Below are 21,730 nucleotides of genomic sequence, written 5' to 3'. Positions count from 1 at the left end.
TAATATATATGTACACACACATTTATATTTATTTAATAACATATTTATGCTGATTCATTACATAATTTTTTGTGAATTAGACTACACTAGTCATGCTGTATGTTTATTGTTGAGTGCAGCCTGCAAAAAGAACAGAAAGATGTGTTGTCTTTGTTTTATTTAACCGCTCTCAGCCTTTTTAACTTAGGTCAAATATGTTTTTTTCACATCTCTGAACATCGCCAGAGAATTCCAGTGCAAGAAACACTGGCACACTCTCTTGGATGGCTTTGATGCTATCGTTGCAGGGTTATGGTGTTCACTTGCATTCCTTTACCGCTTGATGAACTTTATGAACAGATGGCATAAAGTGATGGAGTAAAAAAGAAGAGGTATGCATGGCAATGTAAACTCACACATCGCTCTGGTGCGTGTAGACGCGGTCAAACAGTGCTTCTGGTGCCATCCATTTGACGGGCAGACGACCCTGAAAAGACACAGATCAGTCAGAACAACAGTGGTGCTGACCCAGCAAGACATACAGATGCCCAACGAACATCAACAGGCCTGCAGCTTAATCTCCTACTGTCCTGTCTAATGCAAATACACTTCAGCAGCCCGCATCAACATCGTTCCGCTCTCCAGTGCTCTCTAATCTCCAACTGTCCCATCCAATATCCAAATACTTCACCGGCTACACCCCACATCTAAAACCCGCCATCACAACACCTAACAGTTCCAATAAACACATTCCGTTTACTGCACCAGTGTTAGGGAAGCTAAGATGATCTGGCTACAAGCTATTATAAACATATTTAAGGTACTTCAACTACAGTAAAACCAACTGTTTAAAAAGGAGAACGCACACTACATGTTTTTAACAAAAATGTAACTACACTGAAGGCATATAAGCAATTTCATTTAAATTATAACCTATAATCAGTGCTGGATTACGCAATCACATTACAAAAGTTAAGTACCTGTAATTATATTATATTATATTTTAAAATGCTCATTATCAGATTACAGTTACTTTTTTTTTTACGGATTACATGATTACATATTGTTCACACAATGGTAGTAAATTATTTATAATTTATTGACTCTCCCTAATTATTATTTTTTTCTCTTTTGAAATGTATTTTCTTGAAAATCCTACTGTGTTCAGTAGCATTTAGCTTTGACTATATTAACAATATAGAATGGCCGTTTAAATGTCATGTAAATAAATTGGTGATCCATGCTTCTAAAATTGGGGACAAAAGCACCTCTCAATGAGTTAGGCCATGTACTGTATGTGATGGATAATTAGGCAAGTTACTAACACTGCTGATATATAGCTGTGAAACACTGTATCTCCATCATATCCAATGACTTACTAATTACTGATTTGGACAAATGTCTGGACAAAAATATAAAAGTAATTAACATAAAAATCTAAAAAGTAATCAAACAGTAGTCAGAATACATTACCTAAAATGAGTAATCTAACAGATTACGTTACTAACTACATTTTCATTTTTATTATGTAATTTGTAATCAGTAATGGACTACAATTTGCAAGCACTGCCTATAATTTTCAGATTACATGACTGAAAATAGCCAAGTCACTATTTTCAATCCCAAATTTATATTCTGCAACAAAAAAAGACACAGAAATAAGTTCAGAATGAGTTCTACCTACACAAAAGGTGCTGATTCCAATGACTCTGTGAATCATTTTTTTTTAACCAGTTCATCACAATTAATGGAAAACAAGTGTTTTTTCCACAGCTAAGCTAATGTCATGTTACTGAAAATGTAGTGAAGTTACATAGCAGCACCCCTACTGTAGTTTTAGCTGCTTCCCAGTAGCTACTGTATTTCACAATGTACTGCAGGCCAGGTAAACTGTGATGTGTTCAGTACTGCCCAGTCCTCACCAACACTCACACGTTCTTATGACCAACTCCAGACCTCAGTCAACAGTTCATTCATTTATGACAAGTTGATCATAAACGCACCTTCAAAAGTTCCTAAACTAAGTGCACACAAAATACAACACCTGCAGGCTTGACATTTGAAATACAGTGCGTAACCACATCCGCTGTGTTTCAATCCAGTGCCACCCAAGAGCGCTATCCTTCAAGCATTCTGAGATTGATAATAGTGTCAACTTACGTTGGTGGTCTTCTTGTAGTAGTCAATGTTGTGCACATCTCTAGCCAGGCCGAAGTCTGCAATCTTCATCACGTTGTCCTCGGTTACCAGAACATTCCGGGCCGCAAGATCCCTATGGATACACTGGCAACACAAACAGAAAGAGGGCCATCTTTTATGCTCAAGTCTGATAAATACACACTATGATGTACACATCTGGAAAATAATAACTGCCATCCGTAGACAGCATTTATAAACTTCATAAACAATTCAAGCATATTAAATTATTTCTATTTTAAAAAGTTTACAAACTGAGATAAGTAGATGCGTTACCTTCTTCGAGGCCAGGTACTCCATGCCCCTGGCGACCTGATAGGCGCAGGACACCAGATCTTTAAATGTCAGAGTTTCATTTGGGATTTTACAAGTGTCAAACGAGTAGTCCATCCCAGGAGGCCTTCTCGCCCGCAAGTATTCCCTAAGATTTCCTTTAGAGGCATACTCCACCAGCACATACAGAGGACCTGCGTGAACACAGTCAGAAACAATTCAGTCACTGACAAAAGCTAAACATACTGGGAAAAAAAAGCCTGGATACTGCATACTGACCATCTTGTGTGCATGCTCCCAGCAAGTTGATGATGTTCTTGTGTTTTCCAATCATCTTCATCATCTCCATTTCAGAGACAAGATCTGAGAGGTCCTTATCTGTGCCATCATCTAGAAAACAGCAAAATATTATTACAATTTATAAGAACTGTTTTAAGTTGAAATATATTTTCAAATGTGATTTATTGCTGTGATGGCAAAGCTCGAATTTTCTCCATTCTTTTGTGCCAAATGATCCTTCAAAAAACATTCTAATTTACTGATTTGGTGATCCAGTAACATTTCTTATTATTATTCATGTTGAAAACAGCTGTGCTGCTTAATATTTTTGTGGATTTTGTTTAAAAAAAAAAAAAAATCTGATTATCTAATGAATAGAAAATTCAAAAGAACAGAATTTATGTGAAATAAAAATCTTTTTCAGAAAAATGTTACTGACCCCAACATTTTGAATGGTGGGATATATTATTAGTATATTAGTATTTATTATTTAATTACAGTTAAGCACACACAGTATTTATGACATTTTTTGTGCACTGAGACTGATGTTTCTTTTATGTTTTTTGACATTCAGTACATTCAGTAAAAACAGTACTATCAAGATACACTCACCTTTGAGCATCTTGACAGCAACAGTGAGAGGTTTGTTGGGTTTCTCTTTGTCAATCCCAATGGCTTCAGCCATCACTACCTGCCCAAAGCAACCCTCTCCCAACGGTTTTCCCAGCGTTAGTCTGCAACAGAATCATCAATCAGCAAGGGACAAAACTCACAAATATTATGGCCATTTGATGTTCACTTCAGCTTGTAACTCACTTAGTACGTGGAAACTCCCACTTGGGGTCAGAGGGCAGTTCAAGTTCAGAAACGTTGGGCAGCATGGACCCATCGCTGGATGACAGGCGGGCGATCCGGACCAACGGGGTGTTTGAATTCATGGAAGAGTTAGATTCCAAGGACACCTGCTTGGGTAAAGAATAAAAACAGCATGTTATTGTCCCTGAAAGATAATAAGACCGCGAAAATAAGAGCGAGACAGAGAGAGGAAGGATCAAGATGTCTATTTTAAGAATATAATCTACTCTGAAGTGTTGTGTGTTGCAGACAGAAACATGGTGTCTGTTCCTCAGAGGAGCGCTTCTGAGAGAGAAAGGTTTGTAGCTGTCAGATCTCCACATAATGGACCACAGAAGACTGTATGAAGCAACATTTCAGTGCTGCCATGCACACATAGCTATGATCTAGAGTTTTGCTGTTGTCTTGTATCTAAAAAGGTGCTTGGGAGCCACCAGCTCAACTGGCTCTCTTTTTTTTTCTTTCTTCCATCAATGGCATCATCATAATGTAATATTTTCATTCCAAACTGTGGTTTCTCTCCAGCACTGATTTGCATCTTTTTAGCCATCCATAACTGTCTTTGCACAAGAATCAACACACAACATGCGCTGAAAGTCATGACAACGACATGTTTGCCTTAACTTGAGCACTATTCTTTTAGTTCGTTGCAAGCTTTAGGAAATGCAAATCTGTGTAGACTTTCATGAGACACTGAGAAAGTATGTCAGCAGTAGGAGGATCAAACTGTCTGACAATGATATCTCAATATTTTCTAAAATCAGAACTAGCTCAAAATACACACCTACACACACACACACTATTTGAATGAAAGAAAAAAAAAAAACACTGAAATGTGATTATGTAGCTTGCGTTGATTCCAGTGTGACATTGTCAGGCTTTGATTGCTGGAAATAACTTGAGGGAAAAAGAAGAAAAGATTGAGAGAGCGACAGAGATTAGAGAGACAGTGTGTGTCAGCTGCAGCTGCTACGATTTCAAATGTTTAAAACAAATGAGAGAGAGCGAGTTTCACCAAGAGAGAAACATGATATAAACACAGGAAGATTCCAGGAGAGCATGAATATCCCTCTAGGACATCCACACAGTATGTCTTCATAGACACCAATAGCCCAAAGACATACTACAACAGCTATACGTTAAAGAGAGAAAGGAGATAGGAAATAAGCTGATCAAATCTTGTATCTACTTTCTGTTACCTGTCTCTTGAGGGGGAATTTGGACAGTTTTTGAACGGGTGGTGTGGGGAGAGTCTTCTGCGTGTTCATCCGCATACGGCAGAGGATAATGATGACCATGGTGAGGATGAAGAGCACACAGCCTGTCACGTAGATGAGGATGTCCGCATAGTCATCCTCTCTCTTCATCTCTACCGCTGACACAGAGCACAAGAACACAGATTAGACATGCGGTGATGACATTATGAAACAAATGTACCAATGTATTGCTCTATAGATGAAACAATGACTGTTGTGAATGGTAGTACGTCTGAATAACATTCATACAACACACCATCCTATTTACAACATACTTTCTAAACGGCTGCGAATTAAGTTCTTATTTAAAAGAAGTACCTGCTCAGAAATATGTGAATTTCAGACACAACGATGAATTAAAATGTTTTAAAATGGCTCACTTTTCTATTAGTGTTGTCTATTGTCAGGGTTCGAGGGTTTAACAAGTGCCAAATGCGAGTAAAATTTGATGAGCTTTGCTTTGGTAGGAAAATAACTAAATTTTTACTGGGGACTGCAACATAATATGTAGCATAAATCAAAGTGAATTGCAACACAAATGATTCAAAGACATACAAACCATCTTCAAACAACTTTTCCTTAGTGCAAAATCTGCCTAAAAGTCTCTAGAACTAAATGTGACTAAATATAAAATTAGAGGAACAAAATCTGCTGAGGGGCGATTAGAAATATTTTCAGGTCACTTCATCCACCTGTGTGGCAAAAGGTTCATTTTGGACCCAGTTTATTTCTAATACACATAACCACAAAATTCAGTTTATCAACTTGAATAAAACATGAAACCCAACTTAAATTGGCTACTAACTACAGCCTCGAGACTTTAGAAATAAGCCCCACTAATGGTTAGATTAGAGATCATGTTATTGTTTTGTTCAAAGTTATAAAGCAGAAAGCCTACAGTTAATTTACAGCCACCTTACAAACTAATTAACATGCTATCGCGCCCCCATGCAGGTACAAACATCCCATAATGCCCCTCTCTCCGGGAGGCTTATTTGGCACTTGTGTGATGAGCCCCACAGATAGAGTTCAGTGGCTCTACACGAGACGAGCGATTTTAATTACAGCAGCAGAACGGAGAGCAGGATAACAGGATGAGCGCAGAGGATGTAAGAATTAATGAATCGGGCCTCCCAGATACTGGGACTGTGTGCCATCAGTAAATACTCCAGTAAACACGACAAGCACTTTAATCACGAGCGCGTGTGTTATCGAGTGGAAACAGCCTACGAGAAAAACCCATCATCCGTCTTTTTTCTCTGCATATGTCATGTTTAAATCTGAAAACAATTACAAACTACCGGGTTGTTTTTCAGAGGACTTTAGTCGGGGTGGCATATTTAATTTGACGTGAATAAAAACTATGAGTAAGCTCCATAGAGAATATCATTGAAAACAATTCAAAAACATTTTAACTGCAAAACTATGAACATTCAAGGACAACAGAGAAAATAGGAAGTGTGCAGACATGGGAAGGAAAGGTGAAGAGAAACCCCAGAAAGTGAGACTGGTATACCTGGTAACACTGTAAGCCAGGCAGAGTGATGGTTATAGCCAATCGAGTTCCCTGCCAGACAAGTGTATTGCCCCGCATCCTCAAAAGACACATTGGTCAGGTAGAGAATCTCCAGTTCTTTATCCGTAGTATTTATCCCCGCAGTCTGGAAAAGCAGGAAGAGATAAAGAGAGAAAGACAGATGCGTAAACCACAACCCTTGGGAAAAGAGCAGACCCAACACCGGGAGGAAGATCTGAATGAGAGTTAACCCATCACCATTAACCCAGAAATCCCACAATCCTGCATATGAAGAGATGACCTAGAAGCAAAGTAAAACCCCAAACCCTGGTGGAAAATTCAACGCCCCATCAGCAGCAGCAGGTCACGTTAGTTTTCATCCAGATCTGCTTGAGGTGCAAAGAAAAAGAGCGGGGAAGAATACTACCAGCTTAAAGCATAATGTACTGTAACCTCTCACTAGATACTAGAAACTGACACCTATTTATGTAGAAGTGTGTGTCCCAATACTCGAGAGAGCTGTGTGTAGTGCAGGAGAAAATCAATAAGAAAGTACATGTGGCACAGTCTCGACTCCTATTAAACATGCTCTTGTTGCATTGATTGGGGAAGAAGAAGCAGCGAGCATTTAAATGAAGCAGACACACACTCGCCTTACATAACAAGTCCTTGAATCAGGTCACCTTATTTATTGTGTGAAAAAGGGACAAGAAGAGCAGGGAGAAACGGAGAGAGTTTAGGGGAGTTTGATTCTACGCCACCAGAGTCTTGACTGACATCAGCTGTTTGGAGAGAGATTTTTACCTGGCTGGGACACCATGAGCCAAAACGTATTCTCTGACATGCCTACAAAGTTGTGGGCTCTGCACCAGTACTGGCCTGCCTCTTTTTCTGACACATTATACAGAGTCAGCATATCGTGGGCCTCTTTTACCTTACTGACAAAACTCTGCAGAGACACACACACACACACTTAGTCAGAGGCGAACACGTTCACACATGAATAAACACTTAATGATTTAAAATGTTCCCGCAGCTTGTTCTACCACTTTTTAAGATGCTGATACACTTAGGGGCAAATTCACAAAACAGTTGCGCCACTTTAGTACCTAGTAACCTCCCAAAATCCAGTTTAACCAGGCATTATCTTGAACAGTACTTGAATTTGAACTTAAAAGACTTAAAATAAAATGTACTAAATACATTGACCTTTAAAAAAAACAAAAAATAAGTTTTTTAATTATTTATGTTCAATTAAAAAAAAAATCTACTTCCTTAAAGTCAAATTCAAATTTCAATTGGAATTCCTGTTTTCTAACTCAATTCAAATGCACAAACTCAACCGAACCGAAACTGAATTTGTTTCTGAATGGCATTTATCACTGCACATCATTAAAATTTAAATGAACTTCTAATTTTGGATGAATCTTCCTTCTAATTTTGGCTTCTTATAGATTGTAGTTTATTCACAAAACGTAGAGCAATTAATGTTACTCTATTATCAACGAATGAAAGCAGCAAAATGTTGTGCTGTTAACAGATTTGCATAATTCATTATAATCAGGTAACTAAACCAACACAGACAGTGCATGCAAATACACAACACTCTCAGTGGATGCAAACTTAAAGTGACTTACAGTGCATTCAGGCTAACATTTTTTACCTAACGTGTTCCCTGGGAATTGAACCCACAACCTTTTGCGCTGCTAACACAGTGCTCAACCACTGAGCCTCAAGAACTCTTTATTTAAAAACTGAAAATAACGGGATAAGAATAGGAACGAGCTTGGGAAATGTTGCGAGCTGGATTCAAACTGATTCCACCTGTACTGGCGCCACAGCTCAACATGCTAACTGCTAGGACATCGCTCTGATGTCACTATGTTATAAATACATGCTCAAATATCATCTTCAGTCCCACACATATCTGCTTCTGTGTTTCTTTCAGACGCTTCATTTGCTTTATTCTCAGTTTCCGTTCTTTCCCTTGATCACAGGCGTTGCGCCACACATGATCTGTCGCTCAGCACTCTCGGTCTGGGAGGGCTGGGGAAGGCTTTCGAGGGTGCACAGATGAGACTGCGGGGAAGGGAAAAGCCGGTGCGCGGCTCCCAGTAAAATACTGTTTCAATTATGTGGGAGTCTAAAATAGCGTGGCGGTCTGGCCAGCCGACGCACTCCCCTCCTCTGCCTGCTGACTTGGCCCTTCCCTCGCTTCCCGCACTCATTTTTTCCATGGCTTTTTCGGGAGCCTCTTCCCTTGTTCCCTCCCTCCTTCTCCTCTGAAGAGTGAGTGGGGCAGCGCAGCTAATGGCTGTCTCCCTGCGCGACGCCACCGCGGCGGTTAGCTTAGCCTAAAACAGATGTCTGCCTCCTCTCTCACTCCTCTGAGAGGAAAAAGAGAGCGAGAGACCCCTAATTCTCCAGTTGCAGAGTCTATAGTGAGATGCTAACATGGGTGGGATTAGGAGTCGAGGGAGGTGCCCCAAGAGTCACTCAAAACTCACATGAGACTTAATATGTGGTTTAATTTAAGCTGCACTTGGACACATTTCAAAACATGCCTTCAACATCTATGATGGACAATTCTAACAAGCAAAAGCTAAAAATGTTTTCATAATAAAAGTTTCAAGAAAAAAACCCCCCAAAATTGAAATCATTGTCATTGTAACAAATCATAAGTACCGTAATATTAATAAAAAGGCATACTAAAAGTTTTTTGAAAAAACTAAGTTTGAATTATCCTCTTAAAAGTGGTTCATTCATGCATTCTTCTGGTACTGTACCTTAAGAATGTGGACATAGGGGACGCCATTGGGCCCATACTGGCTTCCATTCACCTCGATGTGTTTGAGCCACTGGATGTGTGGCTGAGCATCACTATACACCTTACACTGGAACTCGACATCACTGCCCACCACCACTGTCTGATTGGCCGGGAGTCCCGCCTGTAGGATGGGCCGGTGAGGAGAGCGCTCTGATTGGAAGAGAGATGGAGAGACGGAGGGCAGTCAGCGATGAAGGTAAGTGGTTTAAAGTTTGAATGTGTGTGGGTTGCATGTTCATACCCAGCACATCGAGTTGGTAAGTGTGTTTGATAGTCCCGTATTTGTTTTGCACCACACATGTGTAGTTTCCCCGGTCAGATGGAACGGCACTCTCCATGACCAGACTCCACTGCTGATGCCTCAACTAGAGAGAGAGAGGATGATAGAGACAGAGACAGAGACATTTTATTCATGAAGTATTACATAAAAGGTCCACTTGAATCCTTCCTGAGGTTTTTCTGTTAGCTGAAGAAAAGCAGGTGCTAAATTCTGTGTCTGTACAATGTTATGACTGTGATCCACCGTGCTGATAAATCTGAATTTAATTTGAATTAAGTTTCCAAACAGGAAAATTTGAATATAAGCAAACAGAATTGAAATGAATTGAAATCCATATACTGGAATTTTTTAACTAGAAGAGAGTTTGTCAAGACTGTCTTTGAAAGTGTGCTATACATTGGTTTGTTTAAAAGACAGATAGACAGACGGATAGATAAATAAAATGGAAAAAGCATACAGAGAACAACACAAGGACGTGAAAATAATAACACACTTATTTATTTAAAGGTTTATTTTTTAATACCTTTAACATCACCAGACAGGGAAAGTATGCTAATTGGTCAGAAAGTTAAAAAAAGTCAAAAAGCCCTTTTGTTTACACAAACCCTTCACCTCCTACACACACACACACACACACACACACACACACACACACACACACACACTGGCACATACACACATAACCATCCATTCATTCATAGAGCACACTCTAATTGCATATATGTCTCTCTCTCTCTGCTTCTTTTTGTTTCTGTTGTGCTCTGTCTCTCTCTCATTCCTCCTCTACGTACTTCGAAGGTCTGAGTGGAAAAAAATGTAACTGTGTAAATATTATGGGCTGTTTGAACAGTTGCATGGTAACACTGCCTGAGCGGGCAACATGCACATAGACAAACACACATGCCTAAGAAAGTTGGCAAGGGCGCCTGTGCCCCCCGCACTCCTCCTCCTCCCCCTTGTCTTTGAGATCCTCACCTTCTCACGGGCTGCTCTCGCTGGCTCGCTCTCACTCAGTGAGGCTTCGGTGTTTGCTGATTGACACGGTGCACTGTATGAGAAATGTGTGCGAGTGAATGTCTGTACGGAAGTAGCTGACATTTAATGTTTCCATTGACTTTTTAAAATCAAGATTTTAGGTTCAAATTAATGTAAATGTGTGAGGGAAATTGTATTGTATTGCCCTGTGATCTAGTGATCATTTCTTTTAAACACCTTTATGCTAAGTAGTTCATTCTAAATAATCCTGCATAGAGACTTTTTTAAAAGTACAAATATTGTAGTAGTCTCTCAACCAATAAAGGGTCATAGAGACTACATAAAAATAAATAAAACTAGCCAAATGCTTTTCAGAATAGTTATAGAATAATTATATTATATTATATTATATTATATTATATTATATTATATTATATTATATTATATTATATTATTGTTTAATTAAATATTTTTATAAATTATAATTATTTTTTTAATTATGTTAATTTTTTTAATTATGTTATTTATTTATTTTTATAGACTTAAAGGAAATAAATATTACTCTGAGCTATACATCAACTCAGCTCCCTAAACTCAAGCTCTCCTTTCAGTGAAATCCTAGATTCGCCTTGTTAACTTCCCAAAAGTATTAAATGTCATGTGCAGTGAGACTGTAAGAGAGAGAGAGAGTAAATTTAGGACCCTATCTTACTTGACACTATGTGTGTGTGTGTGTGTGTGTGTGTGTGTGTGTGTGTGTGTACAACATTTATCTCAGTGTGTCTGCTGAAAAGAAATGCTGTGAAGAATTCTCAGCTGTTCCTCAATCTACCCAAGCACTTTATCCAGAGGGAATGGGAGGAGAGAGTTAGTACATTTATCCCATCCTTCATCAAAAGATAAGAGCTGAAAAGTGTTGCAATGGCGTGCTGGACCCCACTGATTCAGAGAGAAAAACAGCAGAAGAAAGACCCAAGCAGAGGTCTGATAATCAGTCGAAAAGCACTGCTCAAATTCCTCCCGGCATTACGCTGTTAACATATTAAGCCTCTTTAACTCTGATGTCAGACTGGGGTTAGGAGGTAAGACCAGTGCGGTGGATATTCGGCTGAATTGTGAACTGCAGAGGATATCATGAGTAAAGGGGCTCAGGGGGTGCCAAGAAGCGCAGGTCTCTCTTGAGTACTTGAGTATGTGTGTTTGTTCAGGATTTATGGTTGTGTCAAAACGGTGCGAGCTCGTTCCAATAGTGGTGCTGTTTAATTTGACCCACAGAGACAGGAAGCAAAAACAACTGACCCCAGGGCTAGTCATTAAAATGACAAAACTGTTTCTTTTTTCTCTTTCTCAATGGAAAGTAGTACAGTAGTCTCTCTGGAAACACCCTGTTTCACCATTAAAACAAGCCATCGATACTGTACAGATGGCCCATAATCATACACACCCTAATTTGAAAGTCTTCTCAGTTCATATTGATAAAGATAACTATTACCACGTGACGTGTATTTAGTGGTCACTAGTGGCAGAAAACTGAATTTCAGTTTCACAGGTTTCACAAAAAAAAAAAAAAAAAAAAAATAAATGTTGGTTGAGAGTTTTGTTTGTGCCAGTTTTCTAGATATGCAGAGTTTTATATGTAAAATAATCTGCATTTATTACTTTTTCCACACCAGTCTATCATTGTGGTATCAACTATGTCATATAAACGCACACTAAACTACAACTGGTCATTTGTTGTTATGTCAGTCAGAAGGAAATGCAGTCATTTCAATAAGAATCCACATGACTGGAATTTATGCATTAAGGTAAAAAATTTTCCTATGTAGATTTCAGATTGGATTCAAGATGATTAAGCAAATTGGCAGCGCCGACCAACAGAAATCTGCTTAGTTTACTTCTTAGCATACTTCTGTGTAAACGGTACTTCATATACTGCTACGCTATTGCCCACAAATGCCCAAAAGGCTTTATTGGAAATAAGCTGCAAAGTGGACTAGCCTTATGTTAAACAGCAAAAAACATTAAACACTTGACCTTTAAACATATTTTTACATGTAAATGAGTAATAAATTACACCTAAGCAGTTAATAAAGACATACTCTACTGTGGCCTTCAGACAAAAGTCAAATTTGTCGGTAGATTAGAGATTCACTGACGCTCCAAGCATGTAGAATTGTCCCACAGAGCAGTGCGACTGAAATTGAGTCATCTCTCGGAGGACGTAACAGCCTTTCTTCAGCTTGCTCGTCAATTGAGCTGTTGAATATGTTGCGAGCTGCTCGCAAACACACACTCAAACGCAGTGTTTTTACAAAACATCAGTGTGTATGTGTGTGTGAGGTGTGACTAACCCACAGTGCCACAGATTAGCATTCTAACAATGCGACTTCGGCTGCCATATGTGAGCATGACAAAAGCCACGCCTCCCCCTGCCAATCGAGGTCTCTAAATCGCCACAACAACACCCTCTCGGAACCTCCCCCTTCTGATGACTCAATAAAGAGTTAACCTTTGACCTTAGAACCCTGCCAGTCAGGCACAGAAATCTGTGTCTGTTTGTATGTGTGTGTTTGTGTTAATGTGTGTGGGGAAAGCTGTGGGAAAGTCAACTGTCTAAACAAAGCCATGCATCGTTTCAAACAATGAGAGTACAGCAAGTGTGACTCATTTTCTAGCATTTAAAACTGATTCGGCAATCTTACCGCATTTAGTCAGCAATTAACGTGCCCTGACCGTCGGCCAGAGAGTTAGTCTAACTTACAACTGGTTCCAGTGCCAACAGAAACATAATCACAGCATTATTGTTCCCCTTGCAATGCAATACGCTGATCTCTCATGTTTAATTTCGCATAATGCTCTGCATTTTAACACATCGTTGAGTGCGTTATCAAGCCATCAGGCCTGTCATATCCACACACACAAGGGGGTCACACATCTTTTTGCATAAATATAAGAGCCGTGACTTTTAGCCTTGGTCTTAATAGAGACAGAAGACCTTCAGGGTGAGCTGTCAAGCTCCTGTGTATGTGTGTGTTAAATAAAGCTATTATGATGCTGTCAGAGATCTTTATGCCAACAGTGACTGTGCTGATGCAGAGGACAGGTCTGGTATAAAGGATGACCCTGGGTCAGTGTGGACCCCTGGTGTGTGTATACGTGTGTGTGTTTGTAAGGGCAGGCCGGTCACACTATGGCCATGGAGAGGTGGAGAGGTCAATGTTTTGTTTCTAAATGTCTCTCTTAGAGGACACTGGTTATATTCTATGCATACAGGTCAATGCAATGTGATGTGTTAAAGAATCTAAATATGCAAAAAGAAGTCACTCAGAAGATTCCAGCTGTGCTTTAAGTGTTGAATTTTTTTCAGGTGTTTCTCCTAAAATTCTGTTTAATTTAGAAAAAAATTGTTGACATACAATGGGAGTATAGAGGTATAAAATAAATGTGGATAGCAAAGCTTAGAATATTTGGTCTTGGAAGAACTTATTACTTGAGGTCTTTTGATTTCAGACTTTCATATCTTTGCAAATCTGAGCACAGTTTGAGATCTCATCTGAAGAGGGGATGTCTTTTAATCAGGAGAAAATTCTATAAAAGTCTTCAGTGAAAGTCTCAATTTGTTTTCAATTTAATCTCAAGGCTATCTAGGAGAAACCACTGAGTAGGTGTATTTCATGATTTTTCCTTTCCAATAGGAAAAAATGTGTGCCTCTTCAGGAAAAATGTGTTTAATAATGCTATTATTTAGGCCTATTATTTTTTTTTATATATATATAGCATTTAAAGGGGTAATTCACTGAAAAATCTTAATTCACAGAAAAGTCATGAACTCATGCTCATGTACCTGCAAACCTGTATAACCTACTTTTTGTTCTGTGAAGTATAAAGGAACCAAAAAGACAAACAAGCAAACAAAAAACAATACCAACAAAATAAATATTTTTTTTTTGCTCCTGAGAAGAAAAAAGTCTTACATGTTTGGAAGGAGAGTAAATGATGAAAACAGTTTTATTTATGGGTGAACTATCCCTTAAATTGTGGGGGTTAAATCATTGAGTATTAAGGAGCAACAGCCCTGAGAGATTAAAAAATGGCAATAATAAATAAAAATAATCTAAAAAATCAGTGGACAGTCTCCAAAACACGTCACAAATAACACCCGCACAAACGCATCAACACATAAATAACAAGACCACACAGAACTTTGTGTTCTTCTGTTCTTTCAGAGGAACAGCAACAGGTGGACGTATCCTCTAGAGATGATGAGCAAATAAAATCCAGTGCAAGAGAGAGAGAGAGAGAGCTCTTTGAGGAGCAGATGTTGAGGATCTGTGTAAATTATTACTAATTGCAGATTCTTATTATCTGTAATCCTAAACACACAATCACATGTTTGCACATGCACACGCACATGTTCTTAATCGGTATTCATATTGTCTTACTTTAATCCCGCCCATTCTCTGCTCTCCCTTGAATTCCTTCCCATTTTTCAGCCAGTGGATGGTGGGAGTGGGGTTGCCGGCAGCAGGACAGCGGAACTTCACTGTATTAGCGGCGGGAACGGCCAACAGTTTCTTCTCCATCCGGTCAGGACGGGTCCAGAATGGAGCTTCTGCTTGAAATAAAAGAATAAAATCAGATGCTGCTGAAAATATCAACTAAACATGACATTTTGAAAGTTTACAAAAGCAGGTTACTGTATAATACATGAATCCATATGTACAAATGGACCACATATAAGTGTATGTTTACACGCAGCACCATTTATTCGGGGGTAGGGTGTTCCCTCTCCGGGAGTCTTCGTGTGGGTGAATGTTTATGGAAAGATTTTTCTTGCTCGCTCTGTGGCAGCGTCAGACTGGCTGCCTAATTCCCAGACTGAATTAAAATTTGTTTGGAAAAGCAAACAAGCTTACATACGCTCTTATGTGAGTCTGAGGCGCGTTTATGCTCTTGCAGACAGAACTCTGAAAGATTCGCAGTGTTAAATCCTTCACAGAGCTGTGAACACACAATGCGGATTCCTAATAATAACCTATTATAATAACAGAGCAATTTTCCTTCATTTAATCTTCCCACAAATTCAGTTTATAATGTTGACTGTCATGTGGTCAGGTCTGTGTTTACGCTTCCTAGCAGCTAATGCCAAATATCAGAGCATAAATACTTACAGTAACATCCTTTAGCTAAAATAATAGTCATTATTTTTATTTTCAGTTCAAGTCTTGAACATTGTGTGTGTATGTGTCTTTAAGAGATTGAGTAAACATACTTTTATCCCTCCTCAAACAATTAACTCCAGATCAGATCAACCCGCAAACTTGGCGATTAAACCCACAGACGCCACATTTCGCTCCAGACATACATGCGAGCTCACAAGCACACATCTGTGAATGCACGCACACATAATAAACCCATTAACTAGACTGAATATAATTCTCTCTCGCGTTATTTGCTCATACTATCAGATTGTGAATGTAAAGGGTGATTGGCAGGCTGGCATTTCCTTTGGCATAACCGATACACTAATGCCTGTACATACACACACACACACTCTCTTTCAGTTTTCACTGCATTCTCAGATGGTCAGTGATCCGTCAGGAACACAACATGGATCTGTACCAAACAGTGGACCTTACATGTGTACGTGTGTGTGTGTGTGTGTGTGTGTGTGTGTGTGTGTATGGTTTGCCATTTTATAGAGCTCAGTACAGACAATTTGAGCTTTGAAGTGGGAACCGCGAATCTACAGTGACCCAACTTTTTTTTCCACTTACTTTTATTCTACTGCCAAAAAAAAGCCATCAAAGTACAGTGCAGCTCTACACAGCTGATATTACGCACAGCTTGCTTCAGTCAGCCAAACTGAGAGCAGTAACTAGCACTGCATCATTAAGATATTACAGAATGATGTCATCAGATGTCATACGACCTCAGCTCTTCTCAAATATTCTAGAGAGCCCAGACCTCACAGCTCTCAGCTCCATCTCTCTCTCTCTCTCCCCTCTCTCTCTTTCTTAATTAGAGCTGGATTACTGGTCATTAAACTCTAAAGAGGTTTTGGTTTTTGCCTAATCCCTCATTTCATGCCCTCCCCTCAACCCTGAGACCCTTCCCCAACCCTGATCCCACCACAGCAGACAGATGCATTAGCTTTCCCTTCCCTTCCCTCTCTCTTTCTTTCCTTGTGAAAATCACTAACAAGATCTCTTTCAAATCTCGGTTGTTTCTCCTACAAAGCAAAGAGATTAAATAAAGATAAATTGGAAAAAAAGTCTCCTGAATCTCAGATTGTTCTCCCTCAGAAAAAGATGCCACTAATCCTGTATCATGTAGAGTTTCAAATAAATAGATTCAGTATAATTTTAGTATTATTTTTGTACTATAAAAATATTTATTATATTTCAATTAGCAATTTTCATTTTAAATTTTAATTTAAGATTCAGTTATCTTTATTAGCTTTCTTTTTACAGTTTTAGTTTAAATACTTAAACTTCAGTTTATTTAGATTTCAGTTTATTTATCACCAAATATTTATATTTTATTTAATTTTAGCTTGATTTCAGTTACCAAAATTTTTTTTTAATAGTTTTAGTTAAGAAATAAAATGACTGAAGAGATCTTTATGTTTCAAACTGTTCTCAGTTTTTCTGATTTTCATTCTTTTATTATTTCTTTTTTCCCCCATTATTTCTTTGTTTACCGTTTCTTATTAAATTCAATATTTTTTTTTTTTTTTGCAATATATATATATATATATATATATATATATATATATATATATATATATATATATATATATATATATATATATCATGAACAGTATATATTTTTTTTTTTTTTTGTACTTTTTTTTTTTACTGTATTCATGAACAGTATATCGCATTGTTCTCATTTCTCTCTCTTTTATTTCATTTTTTTTTTAAATATGGACAGAACCAGTGATTCTGATTCTCTTGCTATACTGACATATATTTGCCTGCACAGACATTTATCAAAATCTGTTTAAAATATATGTGTTTTAAAAAATCAATCAGGGCTGCATTTCCCAAAAGCATCATAAGCCTAAGTTGATCATAGCTCCATTGGTTTCAATGGGTCTACGATGTACTTAAGATTATGATGCTTTTGGGAAACACAGCCCAGTTCACTAAAATGAGAACTTACTAACACTAAAATGCTGTAAATCTCCCTCTGGTTTCTTTGTTTACTTGTTATACACAATTCGAAGACATTGAGGCATTTTCTCCAATTTTTAGTCACATTTCATTTGACACTGTTAGACTTTAAACTATTTCTCTTCCTTTCCTTTTCTCTCTCTCGATCCCTCCTGAGAATTTATTTTAGCATCAAGTGGGAGAAAAAAGCAGCTGATGAAATGAGATGCAACCTAACCCCAGCTAAAAAAGACAGCAATCTCATGCATTCATTACACAACAGAGAGACCTCATGAAATCTCAATTAAAAAAGAGGATTGAAATGAGAAATAAGAGGGTGAAACACACCATTTCCATTACCTGCATCCTCCTCATCTTCATCATAGTCCTCATCATCACCAGAGGACAGTGAGTCTAAGAGAGAAAGAGTGACAGAGAGAGAGAACGATCTTATTACTACACAGCACAGTGGCCTTTCTGTATGAACAATGAACCTATTCATATGATCTGCAGAATGAGGAAAATAAACTGATAACAAATCAAAACCAATTACTGCACACACACACACACACACACACACACACACCCTCAAACACTCACACACACAGCGGTTAATGGATGGCAGATGTTAGCAGAGATTCAGTGAATAAAACGTCTCAGAGATTTCTGACAACAGCTGTATTTTTACACTTATGTCCTGAAAAACACACACTCTCGTATTCTGCTTCTAAATGAACTCATTCAGAGGGAGAGGGAAAAAAACGCTATGATCCTGAAAAAGAGATTATTCTGTCTTCAGCTCCTCCTCTGTGAACATTTACACAGGTAAAACTGTACAGCACACACTCTTAAAATACCAGCAGAGCGTGAAATCCAACACTAGGCCTATTTAGTGCTAAAGATATGCTGTTACTGGGACACTGAAGCTTTCTGTGTGTGGCTTTCACAGTGTTAGTTGCACCAAACCATCAGATATTCTCATGTTTTGTGGCTTAACAGTCTTCAGCAGCTACTGGAGTTTGTCTTATAAAATGTTGTTGTTTTTCTGTGGTGTTACATGTTTTTAAAAATTAGCACACCCAAAAGTTAAAAATTGTCAAGACGTAAATGACAAAACCCATGCAAACAAATGATGTCATTGATGTCAAACCTGGTGTGAAGCATTTAGGGCCACATTATTAGAAGATACGCAAGACCATAAAAAAAGCAAAGAACATTTTCTTTTTCTGTATGTTACACAAAGCTTTAGATGACTTGGAATATAGCACATAAGTTAGTCTCTATTCACTTTCATTATTTGGTAAACAGCAGCTGGAACATTTTGTAAAACATCTTCTATGTTCCACACACAAAAGAAACCCAAACAGGTTTGGAATGATATATGGGTGATTAGTTTTTTTTTTTTTTTTTTTTTTGTATGAACTATCTTTGCAAAGCTCTGTTGTGTGTTGTTGTCTGTCAGTGTGTCTGGTAGCTGTGTCTTGTGCTAAAGTGTGCAGAACAGGATATTGCTGTCTTGTGGACCCTTTATCAGCATGCGATAATTGGTGCAGGTTGTGTGCCCGTTTCACTTTTTTTCTGTCTTTCTCCAGATGCTGGCGAAAAGGAGAGATGATTTGCCCTGGCCTAACGCCAAACACATGTCGGTAAAAAAAAAAAAAAAAAAAAAAAAAAAAAAAAACTCTCTCTTACTTTTTCCATCTGCTTTAAATGATGAGGTGATTCCACATAATTACATTCTAATTAGCTGTCAATGAGCAGCTCAGCTTGTGTCCACGAGTTTACAGAACCAAAGATCTCTCCACACTACCGTTTAAACACACACACACACACATACACGCCCCACAAAAACAAATCTCTGCATTCCATCATGTAATGTCTGTTTGTCTTAGAGTTTAATGATATTTTTTATTACAGTATGAACATGTTTGAAATAGCATACTATAATACTTCTACTATTCTGCAGTATTTAATATGTATACTGTGCAAATCAGGCTAATTTTCAGTATACATAGACCTTATTACATTAGCCAAATTGAACTGGAAGTAATATTAAAAGTAGTTATAAATGTTTTTCTTTACTTTTTTATGTACTTTAACTTTATTGATCGACTTAAAAAATATATATATATTTTTTTTATATACAATTTAATTTTTTTAATTCTTAATTTAATTCAAAATAAACACATTTTCCAACTATAAAATGTTCTATCATTTGACCTATAATTAAACGGCACACACTGAATTCCGATCACGTGTCAGAAATGTAATAATAATACATAGCCTATTGTAACACTATTTTTAAATTTTAATAATAATAATAGACATTACAGGGTATACTAAATAGTAAGCAATGTTCAGATTCCATTCTAAACATAGTCAGTGACACTTTAAAGGTTTGTATAGTAAAAGATAACTATACCTGACAGGCCGGCTCAATGGGCCAAATGTGACGCACACTCAAACAACAACTCTAGTGTCTATTCAAGAATATTTCACACTGATTTTAATCTATAGGGACCAAAATATGCCAATTTCCTCCGTACCTTCCCAAGAAGGCTTTATTTTTGGTAATTTCCTCATTTTTATTCGGGTAAAGCCCTCGTCACAGTCTAAAACAATCCTGTTCAGTCCCTGTGGAATATTAAACAACATGTAGACTGTTTAACATTCTGCCTTTGAGTGTGTGATATTGTGCTTGTATGATAAACGTCAAGTCAGCCTGTAGGTGTGTGCTGGGAGTATGTCTCAAGACCTGTTTGCCTGCTGGGAATGAGTCTGACTGGCAAGTTTCCAAGCAATGCTTTGCATGCCCGAGCTTGTGCTACTGTACTAAAATAATGACAAGACTACTTAAATATTATTTGGAGAGACTGACCAGTGACTCTGATGGTGTAGTTGCTTAGCAGCATGCTGCTGTGGGCGTGTCTACAGGAATACACCCCTGAGTCTTCATAGGAGATGTTGATGATATGGAGCACTTTTTGCCCCACTCGCGTTCGGTTGTTAGGAGACACGGCGTTGCCGTCTTTCTCCCACACGATGGGGACCAGGAAGTCGCGTGGTGTGCAGGACAGATCCACAGTGTCCCCGACTCCTGCCACATAGTCATCCAGAAACACTTCCACCTCACTCGACACCCAATCTAAAAGAAAGAAAACAGAGAAAGACATATTAACGGAGTAAATTCAATCTGTAGTAGTTGAAAGTATTGATAACGAAATCAGATTTATGCAGATATTTTATCCGAAGTGCCTTGAAGGTACACATTAAGCTACGTATATAGTAAGGCTATGTAAACTGCAGTGTTGGGGAGTAACTAGTTACATGTAACAGAATTATGTAATTTAATTACAAAATAAATGTAACTATAATCTGTTCCAGTTACTGAGGAAAAAATGTGTAATTAAATTAGTTACTTTTGAAAATGTCAACGATTACAAAGGGGATTACATCTGAATATTTAGTTTAGGACACAGAATAGGACAGATGCTTATGTTTTTTATTTCCTTTTTGGGTTTATGTATATGCTTTATTTTTTAAGATGAACTTTTTTTTTTCCAAAGTATTGTTAGATGCCAGTGTTTCTTGTCATAGCTATGCAAGGATATGATTATAAAAACAGCATAGCTGTTAAACTATATATTATGATTTTAAAACTGTATTTAACCTCAGAGATATTTCCAAACTTTCCAAACACTGGTAAACTGTGTCATGTGTCACTGCATTCCAAAATGTGTCCAAGCGCATAGCAACAGTTTGAAGGTGATCTTGCTTAGCAAGTATGGGAAAGTTGACATGTTTATAGCAAGCAAACATTTTAGGTGGCTAATCTAACTGTTCAGGTGTACCTCATGCACTCTTGAGATTTGATAGCATTAAGAATGCAGGTTAAATCATGATCAGACAGAACTAACATCTTTTCTTCAGTACTGTGACATCCAAGTGAAATGGATTATCAAAAAAATGATGATTGGATGGAGGCAGATTTGAATGCAAGTACAGCATACATCAGCAGAGAGTCTGTTATTTCACCTGAAGATTGACATTTTGATTAAGAACTGAGGTAAAATAAATAAATAAATAAATAAATAAATATATGCATGGATGAATCATTCACAATAAAATCCATATGAT

At 37.9% G+C, this 21,730-nt stretch overlaps 1 protein-coding gene across 12 annotated transcripts in view; it reads right to left on the bottom strand.

Annotated features, from left to right (window-relative positions):
- The window catches only part of LOC109098492 (fibroblast growth factor receptor 3), a 41,798-nt gene that overhangs the window by 6,023 nt on the left and 14,045 nt on the right, over window positions 1-21,730 (bottom strand). The window contains exons 3-15 of one of the 12 annotated variants that reach the window (XM_042736628.1): window positions 20,472-20,738; window positions 17,942-18,007; window positions 14,879-15,051; window positions 9,423-9,546; window positions 9,141-9,331; window positions 7,159-7,303; window positions 4,776-4,957; window positions 3,544-3,689; window positions 3,340-3,461; window positions 2,728-2,838; window positions 2,452-2,642; window positions 2,140-2,262; window positions 396-466 (exon numbers count right to left, since the gene is read on the bottom strand). In XM_042736628.1, the coding sequence (XP_042592562.1) occupies window positions 396-466; window positions 2,140-2,262; window positions 2,452-2,642; window positions 2,728-2,838; window positions 3,340-3,461; window positions 3,544-3,689; window positions 4,776-4,957; window positions 7,159-7,303; window positions 9,141-9,331; window positions 9,423-9,546; window positions 14,879-15,051; window positions 17,942-18,007; window positions 20,472-20,738 (1,912 nt within the window). Of the gene's footprint in view, window positions 1-395; window positions 467-2,139; window positions 2,263-2,451; window positions 2,643-2,727; window positions 2,839-3,339; window positions 3,462-3,543; window positions 3,693-4,775; window positions 4,958-6,354; window positions 6,500-7,158; window positions 7,304-9,140; window positions 9,332-9,422; window positions 9,547-14,878; window positions 15,052-17,941; window positions 18,008-20,471; window positions 20,739-21,730 lie in introns of all 12 variants that reach the window. The other 11 variants (XM_042736627.1, XM_042736631.1, XM_042736632.1 and 8 more) reach the window with 11 other exon arrangements.

The sequence above is a fragment of the Cyprinus carpio genome, chromosome B13 (assembly GCF_018340385.1).
Source record: "Cyprinus carpio isolate SPL01 chromosome B13, ASM1834038v1, whole genome shotgun sequence".
Lineage (NCBI taxonomy): Eukaryota > Metazoa > Chordata > Actinopteri > Cypriniformes > Cyprinidae > Cyprinus > Cyprinus carpio.
Note: the sequence above shows the minus strand (reverse complement) of the source record. Positions and strands in the feature narration are given on the sequence as shown.